This window comes from Ovis canadensis, chromosome 3, assembly GCF_042477335.2.
Source record: "Ovis canadensis isolate MfBH-ARS-UI-01 breed Bighorn chromosome 3, ARS-UI_OviCan_v2, whole genome shotgun sequence".
Lineage (NCBI taxonomy): Eukaryota > Metazoa > Chordata > Mammalia > Artiodactyla > Bovidae > Ovis > Ovis canadensis.
The window spans coordinates 81,541,674-81,559,047 of NC_091247.1; the positions used below are offsets into that span (position 1 = coordinate 81,541,674).

Consider the following 17,374-nt stretch of genomic DNA (forward strand, 5'->3'; position numbering starts at 1 on the left):
CCTGTCCTGGGGGCACAGCTGAAGTCTCTTTCTCACTTTTTCTTTTTACATAACTTTAAGAAATAGCATCTGTTGAGGATTTTTCTCCCCAAGAACAGAAATGATTTGTGCTCATTGTAAAAAACGTAGAAATACACAAAAACACAAAATCCCCTGGGTGGAGTTAACCACGATTAATACATGAAGGTTGTGATGAGCCTCCGAGGGGCTTGGTGGTAGGGGGAGGGCCACCTGGCCCCCTCCCCCTGCTCTCCCCTCCCCCTGCTCCCCCCTCCCTATGTACAGGCCCCCGTGGGGCCCAGGAGTTTGGGAGTTGAGGATGCAGCAGTGGGTCGAGATGAATCATGGAAGCTGCAGCAGGAGATTGGGGTTCAGTATCCTGGGGCTTCAAGGAGAAGTCGACGAGGGGTCACTTGCTGGGGGAACTGAAGCTATGTCTGGATGAAACAAGTCCCTGGGTAGAGTCTAGGCTTCTTCTGGAAAACCTGGGTTTGAACCCTGCCTCCCTTATCCCTGCCTGCCAGCTAACTGCTTGGATCCCCTCCACTGACAGACCGGCAAAGGAGACCCTGACTTTGCTGAAAGACCCTGAGGGGTGTCCAGACCTTCACCCACCATCCCTCTAGAGGACTTCCTCTCCTGCCACACTCTAGGGCAGTGGCACGCTCCTCTGTACAGGAGCTGAGGAGGGAACATCAGTGTCCCAGGAGGCACCCCAGGCAGTGTGTCCAGATGGCCACACATCTAGGCCTCACAGCGTGCCTAGAAGGGCCCCCTAGTCCCAAGGATGTGTCTAATCCAAGACAGAAAATCATGGAAATTAGGTTCCCTGTTTTTCTGACCACCAACTCTGTGCCAGGGGATTTGCCAGAAGTTTTTACAGAAATGACTTCATTGAATCCTTACAACTGTCCAAGAAGGTGGTGGCACCACATTTTACAACTGAGGCTTTGACAGCTTTGGAAGGCAGGCAGTTCTGTTTCCAACCCAGGCTTGTCTGCATTCAAAGCTCAGGCTGGTGGTCCCACCACCCTACACCCTATCTGCCCTCAGCCTTGGCCAGTGGGAGCCCAGGGCAGGGGAGAGGCTTGTTGGGGTGTGTCTGGGGAGAGGGGCCGGCATCCACTGTCTGAAACCCCAAGACTCTAGACTGAGCTGGCAGCACGGGGCATCCTGCTAACCACAGCCATTTGGCACAGGGGCAGCGGGGCGGGGGAGGGGCAGTCAGATCGTGGAGCCTGGAACCACAGCCTTTCTTGGTGCTGTCCCATGTTACCCCATCTCTGCCCACAGGCCTGGCCCCATGGACTCATGGGAACACCACGCAGTGGGAGAGCAGGATTTAGACCTTGTCTGAAACCAGCCCTAGCCCCCTGCTCCCCTCTCTGCAGTGAATACTGGGTGATGGCCCGTCAAGTGGGATGAACAGTAGCAGGGCAACTCTAGGATTCTCAGGATCGTTCTGTTTGTGGGAGAAGCCCCCAGGTCCCCAGGGCATGGCAGTAAAACTTGGCAGGGGAGCCCTCTGCGCATGGGATGTACTTCATCATGGATGTGGACCTGGGACCATCACAGACTCTGGAAGTGTCAGGAATCTGAGAATCAGGACAGCAGGCTGTTCCTACTAGGCAGTGAGCACAACGGTCAAGGTGTCAACTGGACCCCCGCCTCCTTCTCCCAGGACATCTTGTTGGCTTCCCAGTCCTTGCTGCCAGAGTTGGTGGGGGCAGGGAGCCACCTAGTCTGTATCTGTGATGGGAGTGGGGTGGGGGCTCAGGGTGGCCTGCATGGTCTTCAGAGCTGTGAGTTGTCAGGACCAGCTCCTGCCTTCAGGCAAGCAAATGTCTGACCACTCAGGGCTGTAAACACACTCCCCAGCCACACCCCAGCAAGGCCTTCCTCCCGCTTCAGGGTTCCTCTGGGCCTCCACTCACCTTGCTGAGCCCTCATTCTGGTGTGCCAGAGGCAATGCAGATTCCAGTAGAGAGGCTGGCCACTCTCTACTCTGGGGAGGTGGAGAGGGAGGGAGAGCAGCAGGGTTCCTCTTCACTTGCAGTTGGAACACAGGGTGTTTCTTGGTGGCTGCAAGGATGATGATGAAACCCCCAGGATACTGAGTCATTGTGCTGGCCAGCTGATAGCGAGCACTGACCCCTGCAATTGCACAGGGGTCAGACAGCTGGAGAAACGTCTCTCAGGTCCACGGCCCAAGCAGCCCATGGGCTTTCCTAACCTGAGCCATCCCTCTCCCCTTCCTTCTCTCTCTCCCTCCTGGCTCCCTCTCTCCCTCCCTTCCTCTCCCTCCTCCTCCTCTCCCTCTGCCCTGACCACTGCCTTGGGGTCACCTGGAGAGGCCACTGCTTCTTGCCACCCAGCCTCCTCCCCCATAGTGTCTGCCATCCTGGCGCCAGTCCTGGTTATGGAGTTTGTCCTGGGCCTGGTGGGGAACAGCCTGGCCTTCTTCATCTTCTGCTTGCGCACGAGGCCCTGGACGTCCAGCACCATGTTCCTGGTCAGCCTGGTGGTGGCGGACTTCCTCCTGATCCTCAACCTGCCCCTTCGTGTGGATTACTACTTCCTCCATGAGACCTGGCGCTTCGGGGACACCGCCTGCAAAGTCAACCTGTTCATGATCGCCACCAACCGCACGGCCAGCGTGGTCTTCCTCACGGCCGTGGCACTCAACCGCTACTTGAAGGTGGCCTGGCCACACCACGCGCTGAGCAGGGCCTCGGTTGGGGGCGCTGCCCGCATGGCTGGGGGTCTCTGGGGGTCACTCCTGCTCCTCAATGGGCACCTGCTCCTGACCACCCACTCCAGCGGGCCCTGCCTCAGTTACCAGCTGGGCACGAGACCCTCGGCCTCACTCATCTGGCACCAGGCCCTGTTCGTGGTGGAGTTCTTCCTGCCGCTGGCGCTCATCCTCTTTGCCATCGTGAGCATCACACTCACCATCCGCCGCCGCGGCCTGGACGGGCAGGCGGGCCCACGACGGGCTGTGTGCATCCTCGCCGCCGTGGTGGGAGTCTACACCGTCTGCTTCCTGCCTAGCGTGGTCTTCGGCATCGCCTCCGTCGTGGCCTTCCGCCTGCGTGCCTGCCGTGCCCTGGATGTCTGCTCGCAGCTCTTCCACGGCTCCCTGGCCTTCACCTACCTCAACAGCGTGCTCGACCCCATGCTCTACTGTTTCTCCAGCCCCAGCTTCCTCTGCCAGGCGCGGGCCCTGCTGGGCCTCACCCAGGGCTGGCAAGGCTCAGACAGCGACAAAAGCACCCACCGTGCCGGGCACAGGTCGTGCTCTGGGAAGGTGGCAGCCACAAGGAAGCTGCAGGTGGACGTCTCGGAGGAGGACTGACCAGGAAGGCCCCTCCCAGAACTTGGACTCTGCTGCGGGTGCCTCAGGACGGAGGAATGCCTGGCTCTGGGCTGGAGGGCCAGCAAGGGTCCCTCAACCAACCAGACAAAGGACCTCTGCAGGAGCCAGGTGGGTGGCAGGGAGAGAAGAGGGTCTGGTCTTGGAGTCGTGTGTCTGATGTTGTGGGGATGATGTCCCGACAGCACAGAGCACCTTGGCAGGTGGAAACAGCCAGGGACTGCCAACTCAGCAGAGGGCCTCAGCTGCCTTGTCCCAGGTCAGAGCCAGGGATCTGTGAGAGCAGAAGTCTTGCTTTAGAAATTTTGTTGTTGTTCAGTTGCCAGGTCATGTCCAACTGTTTGTGACCCCATGGACTGCAGCACAGCAGGCTTCCCTGTTCTTCACTATCTCCCGGAGTGTGCTCGAACTCATGTGCATTGAGTTAGTGATGCCATCCAACCATCTCATCCTCTGTCACCCCCTTCTCCTGTTGCCCTCAATCTTTCCTAGAATCAGGGTCTTTTCTGAAATTGTACAGCTGTTTTTTCTATTATCTCCAATTGTTTTTTTTTTTTTTCTGATACTAATAAACTTCCTTTTGAAAAATGCAAGCCTATCTCAACTGATCTAAGGAAAACTAGTAAGTATCTGCAGGTTCATCTGGCATCAGGAGGGTTCAAAGTGAGTTCCCCAAGAAGAAGGGACACTCTGGGGACAGAGTGGAGAAGCTGTCCAGGGCACCATCCTTCCACAGGAATCCTGGAGCCCCATATATCCTTAAAGTCAGAACACTCCCCGGGAGAGGTCCTCATGCTCCCAGGATTGGCGGCCCACCTGGATCTCCAGGAGGCCCCCACCTTGCTATCCTCTGGGACGATGTGGGGATCTTCAGCCTGGGAAGTTATCATCTCCACCCAGGTCAGGCTCTGGACCCCCTCCCCTGGCTTTCCTTAGCCCCAAGAACCCTCCCCTGGCCCTGGAACCTGTGGTAGCTGCTACCCACCTGGACAGGAAGGGGCCTCCGGTCACTAGAGCCAGCTCACCGCCCTCCCTCAGGACCGGAGCCATATTGCCCACCTCTCCTCCATCCTGTTCTATTCGATATGCCTGTGTCAGCGACTGAGACCATCTGGGCTAACCCATCTGTTGACCTGGGGCTCCCCAGGCACAAGGTGTGTACCTGGCATGAATTAAGGGTTTCTTTTGCGGGTAGGGCACGTGTAGTGGTTTTCCCTACTGTCCACAGTGGAAGTCATTTTGGGTGCATGGCTTTCAAGACTTCCAAAGGGCTATTCAGAGGTCACTAAAGCCCCAAATATGCCTCTCCTGAACCCCATGTGTCCCCAGCCCCAGCCATCTCAGGAGAATGAACATCTGCCCCCAGTATACACACCCTCTCCCCACCAAGGGGGACAGAAGGGCCTGGGATAGGTTCCCTACTCATCACCCCAGTCACGGACCCCTGGCCCTCAGATACAGGGTCTGACAATGGGGACAAGCCCCCTCTCCCCACCTGTTTTCATCCTCTCAGCCCAGCCCTCTGATATCATGGACAGGGATGCCCTTCCTCAGTTAAAAGTTTTCAAGAGTGGTGGTCAGGCCCAGGAGAGTCACCCATGTCCCAGGAGGGAGGCACATGGATGCCATATGGATGCTGTGGTGGGAGATAGAATGTGTCAGGCAGGGGGAGATGGCCTGGGGAACAAGTTGGGTGGGTATTAAAAGCCACCTCCTGGTGTGTCTCCATCCACTTTTCCCATTCCTGAAAACTCACCAACTACTGTCAGAAACCCACAGAGATACTGAGAACCCAAAAGTGATGGAAAGGGCTGAGCCACCTGGGTCCCTCCAAGGGACTCCTTGGGCATTTCTGCCCTACATGGACCCTGCTCCATTCCTCCGCTCTGCTGTTGCCTCTCACTATAGAGCCACTCCTAGGAACTCCCCACCTTGCCACCCTCTGCTGTCACGGGAAGGAGCTGGCCAACCTTGGCCTGAGATTCGTCATTTCTAAGTCAGACCAAATGCTCCGGAGTCTGGGATTTAAGCACTTTCTCGTGAAGCCCCCAGCTCCAGGGGGCATTAACATATACCGTGCTCTAAGTGAGCACCAGGCACCTTCCTTCCGGTACCATCTCTCCCCACGTTTGCACCTGTCTGGTTGCTGAGCGGTTCTAGTGGCCAACAGGGCTCTCTGTGCCTCCTTTTCCTTGGTCCTGCCTTCCCGGGACCCTTCCCTTCAACACCGCCATGGCTTCTCACCCCTTAGGAGCTGGGCTCACTCACCTGACTTCATCTAAGAGAAATGACCTGATGGTTCCTGTAGCCTGTCACTGCTGTCTCTTCCCCTCGAGGAGTCCCAGGTAGATGCTGATCACAAGGTTTGGGCCCACAACCCTGAATCTGCCCTGGATCCTCCCTGCCCCTCACCTTGAAGTTGATGACTGCTCTCCCCACTGACAAGGAACTCTCTAAAGGGGGTCTGGGTGTCCCCACAAGAGACAGAAGCAGGGCTTCAGGCTTCTTCTACAGTCTCCCTGCATGGAAGGACCCCTTGGTCCTAACCTTGGTCCCAACCCACAGTAAACCCCTCTCCTGGGCTTGGTTCTCCATCTGTGAAATGGGAACAGTGATCCTGGCCCTTGCTCAACTCCAGGGGTTGGAGATGGAAATACCCCATATGCTGAGCACTGAGAAAGTACTAGAGTTATTATGGGGGTGAAGGGAAGGGAAAGGGGGTAAGAAAGGATGGGGGAGGTGGGGAAGAGAGCACACTGTTGAAGGGCAGGGTTTTCTACAGATGGGAGCGTAGCCGCCACGGTGGTATAAGGTAGGCTGGGGACAGGCTGAGTAAAGACCCTATTTTCTGCATTTGGGCTCCAAGCAGCGTTTTGGTCCCTTGGGGTGGACTGCACTTTCCAGTGTACATGTTAAGCAGCACGTCTCGCTCCTTTCTCATGTGACCTGCTGACAGCTTAAGGGATGAAAAAATGGCTTCCATGACTTTACCCCAGGGACTCGTGTGCAGGGGGCAGGCAGGCATGATGGGGCTCACAGGCCTGAAGCCACTCATCAAGCATTTGCTAGGCACACACCATGGCCCAGACCTTAAGCCACAAAGGCAGATGATATGCCTCTGACCTTGAGTGCCCTCAGGCCAAGCCTGGGAGAGACAGACCCGCAAACGGATCAGAGGCAACCCAAGCCAGCGGGATCCCAAGGAAGTAACACACCAACGACAGCAGACAGCACAGGCTTGGGGTGGGAGTGCCGGGAGTGAGGGGGTGCGTGTGGGCTGAACGGGGAGGATGAGGAAAGGAGCTAAGGGAACACATCCACGGCAGAGGGAAGGGCGTGAACCAGGGCACGGAGCTGCGAGAGGAGCCGGTGGGCCTGGGGAGGGTGAGGGGAGCAATGAGCCAAGGGAGCGGGAAGCCTAGGGATGGAGTTAGGAGACAGCAGGAGAGGCGGGCTGGGCCCTGCAGGCTCAGGACAGTCCAGCAGGAAAGCAAGTGTGTGCGAGGTTTTCAAGAAGTCGACGATGATCAGCCTTGCTACTTTTCCGTTTTGGCTGGGTCTTCAACGCTACACTCGGGCTTTTTCTAGCTGCAGCGAGCGTGGAGCTATCCTCTAGTTGCAGGGCACAGACTTCTGATTGCAGTGGCTCCTCTTGTGGAGCATGGGCTCTAGGGCATGGGCTCAGTAGTTACGGCTCATGGGCTTAGGTGCTCAAAGGATTTCAGAATCTTCCTGGACTAGGGACTGAACCTGTGTCTCCTGCATTGGCGGATGAATTCTTAACCCACTGAACCACCAGGGAAACCCGGGTCTTACATTTTGATCAGTTACTCTGCTGACAGTGTGGACAGCCTCGTGAGGGGTAAGGGAAGACAACCTGAGTAGGAAACAGTCTGTGTTCCAGGCAAGGGCAGTGGCAGACAGGACACAGGTACAGAGGCACAGCCCAGGTCGGGAAGAGATGACTGTGGATGATGGGTGGAGAGTGCACACTGAAGAAACAGGGGCGGCAGCAGGTTCAGAGGAGAAGATACAGTTAAGACAAGTTGGAGGAGCTTGGAGGACCTGCAGGCAAATAAGTACAGCAGCGCGTTTAGGGCTGGAAACAGCATTTCAGACTCTTGTTGCTAACGGGAGCTGACCTCTTACAGGGAATGGATGAGGTCACCTGGGGAAGAGTGAAGAGGACAAAGAACCATCCTTTAAAAAAAAAATCCCAAGTAAAGGACACACAAAGGAAGACCCAGTGAAATGCCCAGAAGAAACCTTTAAATAGGAAGAAAATCAGGAATGCAGCAATTTCAAAAAGAGCATGAAAGAAGTAAAAAAAAAAAAAAGGAATATCCTAGAGCCATCTTTTATGAGGGTAAAAGCCGAACATAAAATACCCAGACAGGCTGCACAGTACCTCAGTATTTTCAAAAGTCCTAATTGCATGCTGAAGAAAGCTGATGTGAGAACCAACGTGTGTGTCTGACACTGTCTGGTCAAGCTTCCTGTACTGACACTCTGGATTAACACAGCATGGTCTGTGCTATTAAAAATAGCTTTTCGAGAAGTGATAGGTTATCATCTGCATAAAATTTAATTGTATGCAAAATGTTCCATATTGGTTATGGATTCATACATATGTAGTCATTGTATAAAATCATACACTGGGTTGAGAAACACCAAATTAAGGAAAGTGCTCTCTTCTAAAACGGAGGAACATGGAAAGGCAGTACACAGGGGACTACTATTCTGAAATTTATCTTTGTAAAAAATCCTGGGAAATGGCTCTAAGTAATATCTGAATGTGGCTCAGTGTTGCTCTGGGTAGAGAATAAAGGAGAGAGTGCAATGAAGAATAACAGAGACAAGTAACATGATGGCAACCATGTCGAGTGCTCAAGAAAGCTCAAAGAGGGTGACCGCAAGACGGGCTGGATGTGGCAATTAGGAGGTCTCTGGTGACCTTTCGACGGCAATCTCAGTGGGTGGCTGGGGTGGGGCAGAATGGAAGCGATAAAGGACTGTACTGTGTTGAGAAATTAATGAGACTTCAAGAAATGGACAAGTCTTTCCTCTTTAAACAAGTTTGCTTTAAAGGGAGATAAGACAAGAGCTTCAGGCAAAGCCGAGAGAGGACCTGTGGTGGTTCGCCTGTTTTGTTCTGTTGACTGGATGGGGAAGTTTAAGTGGCCTGAGAAGGGAGAGAGGGTGAAGATAAGGGCAGCGGGCAGAGGATGATGACAAAGCAATAACAAACACTGTCCCAGGCCCCATGCGAAGCACTTTACACACACTAATTTAGTTAGTTCTGTGAGGTACATACTATGATCCCATCTTACAGATGAATAAACTGAGGCACAGAGAGGTTGAGTAACTTGCCCACGGTGATCCAGTAGTAAGTGGCAGTCTGGCCTGAGTCAGGACACTCTACTGCAAGCCTCTAAGGAGGTGGGGGCCAGGAAACGATCCAACATGTGGGTTCTCCAGAGGCTGAAGAGCACTTCCACGGGCTAGTGGAAGGTCCTGCAGCGAAAGGGGAACACAGGTGAAGGGATTCTTAGAAGACTTGGCCCTCAGTGCTTCAGGGGTAACCAAGGGTTAGAACAGCTGGTTCTGGGAATAAGAAAACAAGCTCCTAAAGGACATATAAATGGGCCAGCTCAGCAAGCAGCCCAGAGAGGCCTGGTGAGGGGGGCGCTCACATCTCTGGGGTGGTCCCTGCAGGCTAAATGGTTTCCTCCAGTGACCCCCTGCAGTTAGTCCAGGAGCAAGAGCAGAACAAATGGAAACCTCTTAAGAAGTCTGGCTATAAAAACCCAGTCCTGGCAATGGATCTTCAGGCTCAGCCCTTGAAAGACAGGGCACATGACACTCTATTGGTGAGCTTCTAGAAAGAGGGAGACACTTGAGTCAGGATTAAACCTTAATAAAAAGACACCAAGAACCAGGGCGTTAGGGATTTCACAGCGACGGGGCTGCCGGCTTGCACTCTGAGGGCCCCTCTGCTTCCACAGAGCCCGCCCTGCGGCATCCGGCCTTGCTGAGCCCGCTTCTCTCGGGACTTCTGCAAGGACCGGCAGGGCCCTGCCTCTTCTACAACCTTTTCCAGGGTCCTGTAACCTGGCGCATGGATGTCTTGCTTCTCTAATGAAACTCTTGAAGGAATTCAATGTCTTTTTTTCTTTTAACCTCTCTCTCAAATCTCAGCAAACAAGGGTTGCAAACAGGCACACTACAAACACAGGCTGGAGGCGCCCAGGGAGCCTACAACAATGGCCCCAGTACAGCCACTGAGGCAGAGTCTACACTGTAGTCAAACCAGTAAAATACTCAACAGAGAGTAATTTCTACCAAGCTGGTTTCACACTCGGGGGCCTGGGAAACACTGAAGGATGCTGGGCATTCAGATCAGGCTCCCGATGCCTTTTAGGGCAACTCAGACATGTTGGTTTCCAGCTCTCAGAGCTGAGGAGGGCTGGATGTAGAAGAGGGTGCTGGGCTTCATCTGTGTCACCTGCAGCTCTTGCACCCACCTCACTGGCACGGGAGCCTTCCCGTCAACCCCCTGGATGGAGTGCAGCACACTCCCTTAGCTCACCGTGGGAGCGGCCCCGCACTCGTCCCCGCCACCTGGCTCCAGCACAGCAGTGCGAAAGGGATTGATGGAGAGAGGTCTGCCTGCGGCTTCTCCCACCTCCAGGCCTAGGGGACACAGGGTCAAAGCCACCCCTGGTGCAGCTCAGCCTCGTGAAACCGCCATGTCCTCAGGCTATGGTTTATGAGAGTGCAGAAGAAAGTGCCAACCTTGGGGAAAGGCCTCTGAGCACCTACCTCCGTGTAGCTGGGGCGGGGATGTCAGACTAATGGGCCTGGCCCCAGGGCCACACGGGGAGGAAGCACCTAGGGCTGGGGGCTGGGGTGGGGGGCCTGCCCCTGCGCCCAGCCTTATAGCTGAGCCACTGTCCCAGCAAAGGGCAGCATAAAACCAGGCAGAATTTCTAGAAGTTTATTGGAAACAGGATACAAATTGATCAGTGGATGACATCTACTTACAGACAGACCACTCTGTAACAGCACACGCTCAATGAATTATCCTGGGGAAACACTCATGACCACTGATGCGTGGTCTGGGTGGGTGTTCTCCAGCAGGGAAACCAGAGACTGGGGGAAGAGGAATGGGCCAGGGTGGACAGAAAACTGGGACACAGCCTCCCTGAGGGGAAAGGCGAGGTGGGGCTGCTGAATGAGTAAATTCCCCCAGAGAACTGGGATAACTGTTATGAATAAAACCCCTCCCCCACCTCCCCAAAGCACTTTCCTCCCAAGGAGAGTGAAGAGAACCTACAGAAACCCACCAGGGCAGCTACCTCCACCTCCACTCACCCGGGTCCTAGGACAGCACGGGGAATCCACAGTAGGCCTGGACATGCCAGAGAGAGGGCCAGGGCCACGCGTGTCCTGGGACTGCTTGGCCTCTGACCTACCACTTGCCTTCCCCTGCTCTGCTCTGGGGACTGACTGCAGGGGCCTGACTGCAGTTGGCCTGTCCCCAGCTCCCAGGTCAGCTGGCTTCCAGCTGCATTTAGCTAACGCAGAAATCTGGAAGGCATGGGGAAGGGAGAAGCCAGGCTGTTTGTGCTCCCGCTTTGCCTGGGGTGGGGTGTGGGGGCGTATGTTTCTGGCAGGGCCCAGGTCTCCTCATGGTTTCAGCTCCCACCACATAGCCCTCTGCAGACCCAGGCTCCACCCAGTGTCCTGACCCCCAGGATCTGGTCCCACCAGCTCTGTGGTTCCCCGTTTCCGGTTACCCCTCAGTGGCATCTCAGGTCTTCTTATTTCTCAGTTAAACAATTTCCTGGATTAAAACCCCTCTGTTTTAAATATATATACTTTTCTGGTTTTCTTGGTTGGATGCTGACTGATAGAAACCAGGCTGTGGACAAGGCAGAATCATGAAAGGCAAGCTGAAAGCAGTTGGGGCCTCTCCTGCACCACCTCAGGGTGGGCGGGCGATGACGGGGGAGGACGACTCTCGGGCTTCAGTGTCCTTATCCGAGGGTGCACCGCAGCCCTGGGCACGTCTGCTGGGAAACGTGCAAATGGGCGTTGCATGTCACCCCACAAGCTTGCTGCTCACAGTGCTGACATGCCACTGACACCCACAGCAGTGACACCATGGCCCCAAGAAAGGGGGGTGGCCGGGAGGGCCTCTCGGCACCAACTGCTCATTTGGCAAAGAGAGATGCTAGAGGCTCCTTGGCATCCATCCTCCAGTCCCTGAAGGTTCAGTGCTGGGGGGACTTTCCCGAGATGAAGTGGGAGCCTGAGGCCTTAGCCAGCAACCTTCCCACAGGAGGGTGGGGCTGCAGAACTGGGAGTTTTCACCACACAATGAAGGGAGAGCTGTCAGAGTGCGCCTGTCCCACAGCAAAGCATGGACTGGAGCCGGCCTGGGCCTCCCTGTTCTTCCTGCAGCCCTGGCCTGGCCCCAGTCTCCAAAGCTCCTTGCCTGGGGAAGGAGGGCCTCTCCCCAACAAGCTGGCAGAAAAGTCACGGGCAGCTAATGGCTCCTTTAACCACAAGTCATGGTTCCATGTGGGTCAGGAGAGGACAGGGAGAAGGTGAAGGAATCATTCCATGATCTGTATCCATCGCACAGCAAATCCAGGGCAGGGCATGGGGATACAGCTTGGTTGCATCTCTTTCTTTAGAAGACATGGCGCATGGCTGGTGAGGCAAGAGCCGGCTGCCTTCTCTCTCCCTGGGGCTTTACAGAAGAAGCTTCTCTGTGGGACCCTGAGGGCAATGACTGCCCCCCGACCCGGCTCACTGAGACCCACTCATGGGGCCCCAAGCCAAAACCTGGAACAGCTCCAAGAGCTGGCAGTGGTGAGAATGTCCCGGGGATCATCCCTCAAACACTAAGACGAGAACCAACCCCTCCTGGGGAGAGAAGCCACAGTGCCTGCGAGGCTGGAAAAGGAAAAGGCAGCTTGTGCTTTGAGCATCACCCTCAGTGATCACGCATCACGTCCTCTGCTGAGCTGAGCCCAGCCTGCGACGACCAGACATCTGGAGCATCATGGTCATCGTAGGGAAACCTCACTCTGCCTGGGGCGGGGGGCACTCAGCTCACTCAGAGCCACTCTGTCCTGCAAGCAGCTGGCCGTTTGAGGCACCTGCTGTCAGCCACCCAGCTGTCTCCCGGCCGCACGCCCCAGGGACCACAGGGAGGCCACACTCCCACTGTCTTTCACGGTGCTGTGACCCTGTGCCCTGCAGCCTGTCCCTGCAAACAAAGGCAGGGAAGCAGCAGATTCACATCTGCTTGGGGAGCAAACGGGGCATTAAGGTTTTCCTGTCCCCGCAGCTGTGTACACACAGTGGCAGAGTGGCCCACCTGTGACGCCAGCAGGGCCTGTACCAGGGCAGACAGCAGAAACAGGGTCACAGACAGGTCTCCTGGAGTCTAGGCACAGGTGCTCACAGAAACGGCTGGGTTGCCAAGGTGGTGGAGGCAGGGCTTCCACACAGACTCACCTGCAAACACAGCTCTCTCACTTCACCCTTACAGGCCACACAGACTCCACCTGCTTAAAATTAACCTGGATGAATGAGAGTCCTAGAAGGACCAACCTGGCTGCAGCAGCTGGTTTGGCTGTGAAAGAACAGGGCAGGACGTGAGAGCTGGTCACCATGATACACACGCTCAGCTCATGTTAATATCTGCTCTCGCTGGACTGCCTGGGACTAAGCAGAACCAAGAGAATGCCAGCCTCTTTCCAACAACAAAGCACGGATGATATAAAGAGTCCACAGGCTTCCCAAAGACGATTTGCTTATCTTTTGTCAGAACCACAGGTAATTCTGGACCTGGGAGGGATGGAGGTAGGGGGACAAATACAGGATGCAGGAGGTGGAGGACAAAATTTCCCCACTAAAAAAATGGGGAATGAAGCCTACTGAGAAAACGCTGAGGGACAGTGACAGCTGGGATGGGGGGGAACATCCTGAACTACATCAACATTGGCACATTTCTTAAGAAAAATCCATTTAGAAACATGCCGTATCCCTCGAGTCCACATTGACACAGCCGGCGACAGAGAGAAGCTGGCACATGCAGGGCGGCAGTGGCTCTGAGCCTGCAGCAGCCCCACTGCCCCGGAGCCGCGGTGCCCAGGGTTCAGAGCACCGGAGAAGGAGGTCTCGGAGTAGCTCCCCCAGCCCCTCAATTCCCCAGGCAGGTCCCGTTCTGGGGCAGCGAGGTCTCTAGAGGAAAGCAAGGGGACACTGATTCACAAGAGGAGATGCAGCTTCGGGGACGGGTGCTCCTGCAGTCTCTTCCCCAGCCTGGTCAAGGCTCCGTGGGGTGCACGAGGAGGTCTCCCCCGGGATACGCTGGGAATGGGGCTGCCTCCTTCCCAGGCATGGCTATGGACATCAGCAGGACAGTGTAGCAAGTCTTGGATTATAGGATTAAACAGCAATAGCTCAGTCTGACACGCAGCATGTGAGTTCTGGAAAAGGAAAGAAACAGGGTCGAAGTTAGGTGCTGACGGCAGAGGCAAAGGGAGAGGAAGGATGGATCAGACCTCCCACCACCATCATCACAGCCTTCAAGGAAAGGAGGCTGGGTACTGATTCAAATAACGCTCACAATGTCGTTGAGGGGTGGACCAAAGGAAAGTTTAACTGAGGCCACGAAAATCTGAGTGACACTGAGGTATCTTGAAAGCTGGAGTTGGGAAGGGCAAGTGCAGTGGTCAGCAGCCAGGCAGGCAAGTGCTGACATGCATACCGGAGCAACGTCGTGGAACCTCTCTGACCGGACGCTAGGGAATGGGGAACGCAACAGGCCTACAGGAGGCATGCCCTGATCTCAGGTACCCATAATTAATCATACGGTGCAGGCACTCGGAAGCTAGGGACGTATTTTTCCGTAGGAGGGGAATGACCCCAAACACCCACTGTGTCACAATGCCCCTCCTTCCCGGTGCCTCCACTTCCCCCTCAAACCTTCAGCTCTCCTGCTCCAGAGCTGCGCATCTAGAGACTCTCAAGGGAAACAGGGGAATGAGAGGCAGAAGTGCCGGCCAACTAGATTGGCACCATCTGGTGTCACCCAGTAGCTTGTGAAAACTTTTGCTTGTTTACTAGCTAAGTGGCTAGGAGGGAACTGGGGGGTGTCTGCTGAGACGGGATCAGGGGCTCGGGCCAAGGCAGGGCCTGGATACTCTCTCTGGTCACATGCTCTGCAACCAGGAAAAGACATGGGGTTAGGGGACAGGGACGCTCACCTTCACAGCTTCCCTCCATCCTGAGGAAGGGCTGCAGGATAGAGCACAGCCGCACCTTCACTTCATGAGCCTTTCTAGAATGGGGAGATATATGCACACAGCCTGGTATTGGAGAGGGCTCAGCAAGTATGTGTCCAATTAAAACCCAGCCAGTTCAGTTCAGGACTGGGCTAAGCTGTTTTGTTCCATAGGTTATGGAACAAGCTTTCACCAGAACCTTGTAAGGGTAAGCAAGGTTAGGAGCTTGCTCAAGGCCGCATGGCGAGTAAGTTGAGGAGTCAGGATTTGAACTCAGATCTTCTTAATTTAGGCAGAATTTTTCCTGCTACTCTAAGCTGCCCCATTCTCCATCCATCCCAGTGAGAGCACACGGCTCTCTTCAGTGTCTAAATTGCGGGTTTTATGTGTGTCAGTATCACCAGTATTTCTCAGAAGCCTCTCTCCTTTTGTGTGTGTGTGCTGGGGAAGAGGTGGCGGGCAGGGGCAACTCTGCCAGTCATTTATCCACCCACCTATGGAATTAAGCCAACTGCCAGAAGAGTCACTTGTAAATAGCTCCCAAAGTTTCTGGCCTACCATGGTAAATTGTGCTTTCTTCTATTTGCGCTAAACTTACCTGCTCCAGGCTTGAGAGCAAACCTCTCCTCCCACCAGCTCAGGATCTGGCACCCAGGTTCACACCTGCTTTCTCCACACTGGCCATGGTTTTAAGCTGAGATATGGCACCTCTTGCATTCTGGGCTGAAGCATCCCAGTGCTTACCACCTGTGCTTGCAACACCAACATGTCTCCCTGCTCAAAGCTTCCTCAGCCCCACTGCATTTCCTCGAAGCAGGGAACCAGAGCCACGTGAAGGGTCCCAGATGCACAGGGCCCCAGGAAGAGATCGGCGCCCATTCTCAGGTCTCCTTCCTGGATGATGTAGCCCAGATCATTTCGGTTTACACTTATAAGTAAATTATCATATGCATCAATCTACATTTGCTACTTTTGTCTATACTAACTCCAATTTATAAGCACTTATTATTTTTACAAAAATTTCCCTTTTGCTTTGACTATTAATAAGTACTTGAAGTGCTTCCCTGGTGACTCACATGGTAAAGAATCTACCTGCAAAGCAGGAGACGTGGGTTCGATCCCTGGGTTGGGAAGATCTGCTGGAGAAAGGAATGGCAACCACTCCAGTATTATTGCCTGGTAAATTCCATGGACAGAGGGACCTAGTGGACTGCAGTCCACAGAGTTGCAAAGAGTTAGACACAACTGAGCAATTCACACACACACACACACACACACAAGTACTTCAAGTCCCTGAACTTGGAGGTTCTTTACTCTAACCAACTGCTGCAACAGAAACAATCTTTTTTGTTTTGTTTTGTTTTTTAAGGTTTCCAGCTACCAGTATCTGAGTTAATTTCTTTCTCTTCTGAAACCCAGAGGAGAAACCACCATCAGGATTCTGGAGTCTGGAAAACAGATAAACAAGTGATAACAGCCCACACATTCAAGAAAGCCAAACCTGAAGCTGGCAGTGTGAAAAGCTGCGAGTCCAGTGCGCACAAAATAGCTCAGGAATGGATACCAGACACCTCGAGGGGGGCAGGGGAGGGGAGACTGCAGCAGAGATCAGTTGAAGGCTGAGGTTGCTGGACTCCTAGAAGCGCTCCTGACTCCACACCCCTCAGCAGCTGCCCACCTCCCACAGGTCTGGTTAGTTATTCTCTAAAGAGGACCAAATAGGGGGTTGCAGGCCTAGGGAGCACAAGGTGCCAAGCAGGGCTGCCAGTCCCCAAACTGAGGGATCACGTGAGCGTATATCCACTGAATGGTAAGACCTCCAGCCTTCTTCCCCTTGAGCTCCCAGAAAGCAGGTAGCCAAAACTTTATCCTCTGAAAAAGAGACTATGCTGTGGTCTGAATGTTTGTGTCCCCACAAAATTTATATGTTGAAGTCCTAATGCCCAATATGACAGCATTAGAATTCAGAACCTTTGGGAAGTGCTTAGGTCATGAGGGCATAACCCTTATGAATGGGACTGCTGTGCTGTGCTCAGTCATGTCCAACTCTTTGCAACCCCATGGACTGTAGCCCGACAGGCTCCTCTGCTCATGAAACTTTCCAGGCAAGAATACTGTAATAGGCAGACTTCCAGGTGGTCCAGTGGTTAAGACTTTGCCTTCCAATGCAGGGGGTACAGGTTCCATCCCTGGTTAGGGAGCCAAGATCCCACATGCCTCGCAGCCAAAAAAACAAACAGAAGCAATATTGTAACAAATTCAATAAAGACTTAAAAAAAAAAAAAGAATGCTGTAATAGGGTGCCATTTCCTACTCAAGGGGATCTTTGCGACCCAGGGGTAAAACCCCTGTCTGTGTCTGCTGCATTGGCAGATGGATTCTTTGCCACTAGCAGCTCCTAGGAAGCTCACGAGTGGGATTAATGCTCTTATAAAAGAGACCCCACGTGCTCCCTAGTTCCTTTCATCATGTGATGACACAGCAAGAAGACAGCAGTCTGCAACCCAGAACAGGCCCTTCATCAGAAGCCAGTTATGCTGGCACCCTGGTCATGGGCTTCCCTGCCTTTAGAACTGTAACAAATTTCTTTACAGATGGGTTTACAGTACCCATCTGTACTATTTTGTCACAGGAGCCTGAATGGACTAAGACAGATGGAAAGCATCTTTGGGAAATCTGCCCAGCCCACAGAAAG

The 17,374-nt window shown here is 54.1% G+C and overlaps 2 protein-coding genes across 12 annotated transcripts in view; one reads left to right on the plus strand and one right to left on the minus strand.

The window, feature by feature from the left end:
- Positions 1-626: 626 nt before the first annotated feature.
- On the plus strand, positions 627-16,964 carry OXER1 (oxoeicosanoid receptor 1). 4 transcript variants are annotated; one of them, XR_011255721.1, is made up of 3 exons: positions 627-3,484; positions 5,625-5,718; positions 7,525-7,973. XR_011255721.1 is itself a non-coding variant. In XM_069583461.1 (1 exon), the coding sequence occupies exon 1, from the start codon at positions 2,219-2,221 to the stop codon at positions 3,353-3,355; it is 1,137 nt and encodes a 378-aa protein (XP_069439562.1). In that variant the 3' UTR covers positions 3,356-3,966. The 4 variants fall into 4 exon arrangements, 1 of the variants encoding a protein (XP_069439562.1); XR_011255719.1 differs by lacking the exon at positions 7,525-7,973 and adding an exon at positions 12,939-16,964 and having other exon boundaries at positions 2,122-3,484; XR_011255720.1 differs by lacking the exon at positions 7,525-7,973 and adding an exon at positions 9,379-9,529 and having other exon boundaries at positions 2,122-3,484.
- Positions 10,356-17,374, minus strand: part of MTA3 (metastasis associated 1 family member 3) — a 217,826-nt gene continuing 210,807 nt past the window's right edge. For 4 of the 8 annotated variants that reach the window (XM_069583458.1, XM_069583456.1, XM_069583460.1 and 1 more), the window contains exon 17: positions 10,356-13,881. In XM_069583458.1, the coding sequence (XP_069439559.1) occupies positions 13,856-13,881 (26 nt within the window). In that variant the 3' untranslated portion in view covers positions 10,356-13,855. Of the gene's footprint in view, positions 13,882-14,661; positions 14,736-17,374 lie in introns of all 8 variants that reach the window. The other 4 variants (XR_011255716.1, XR_011255715.1, XR_011255717.1 and 1 more) reach the window with 2 other exon arrangements.

What these genes read in the sequence shown, in the direction of transcription:
- OXER1 (XM_069583461.1), top strand. Translation starts at nt 2,219, where the DNA reads ATGGGCTTTCCTAACCTGAGCCATCCCTCTCCCCTTCCTTCTCTCTCT.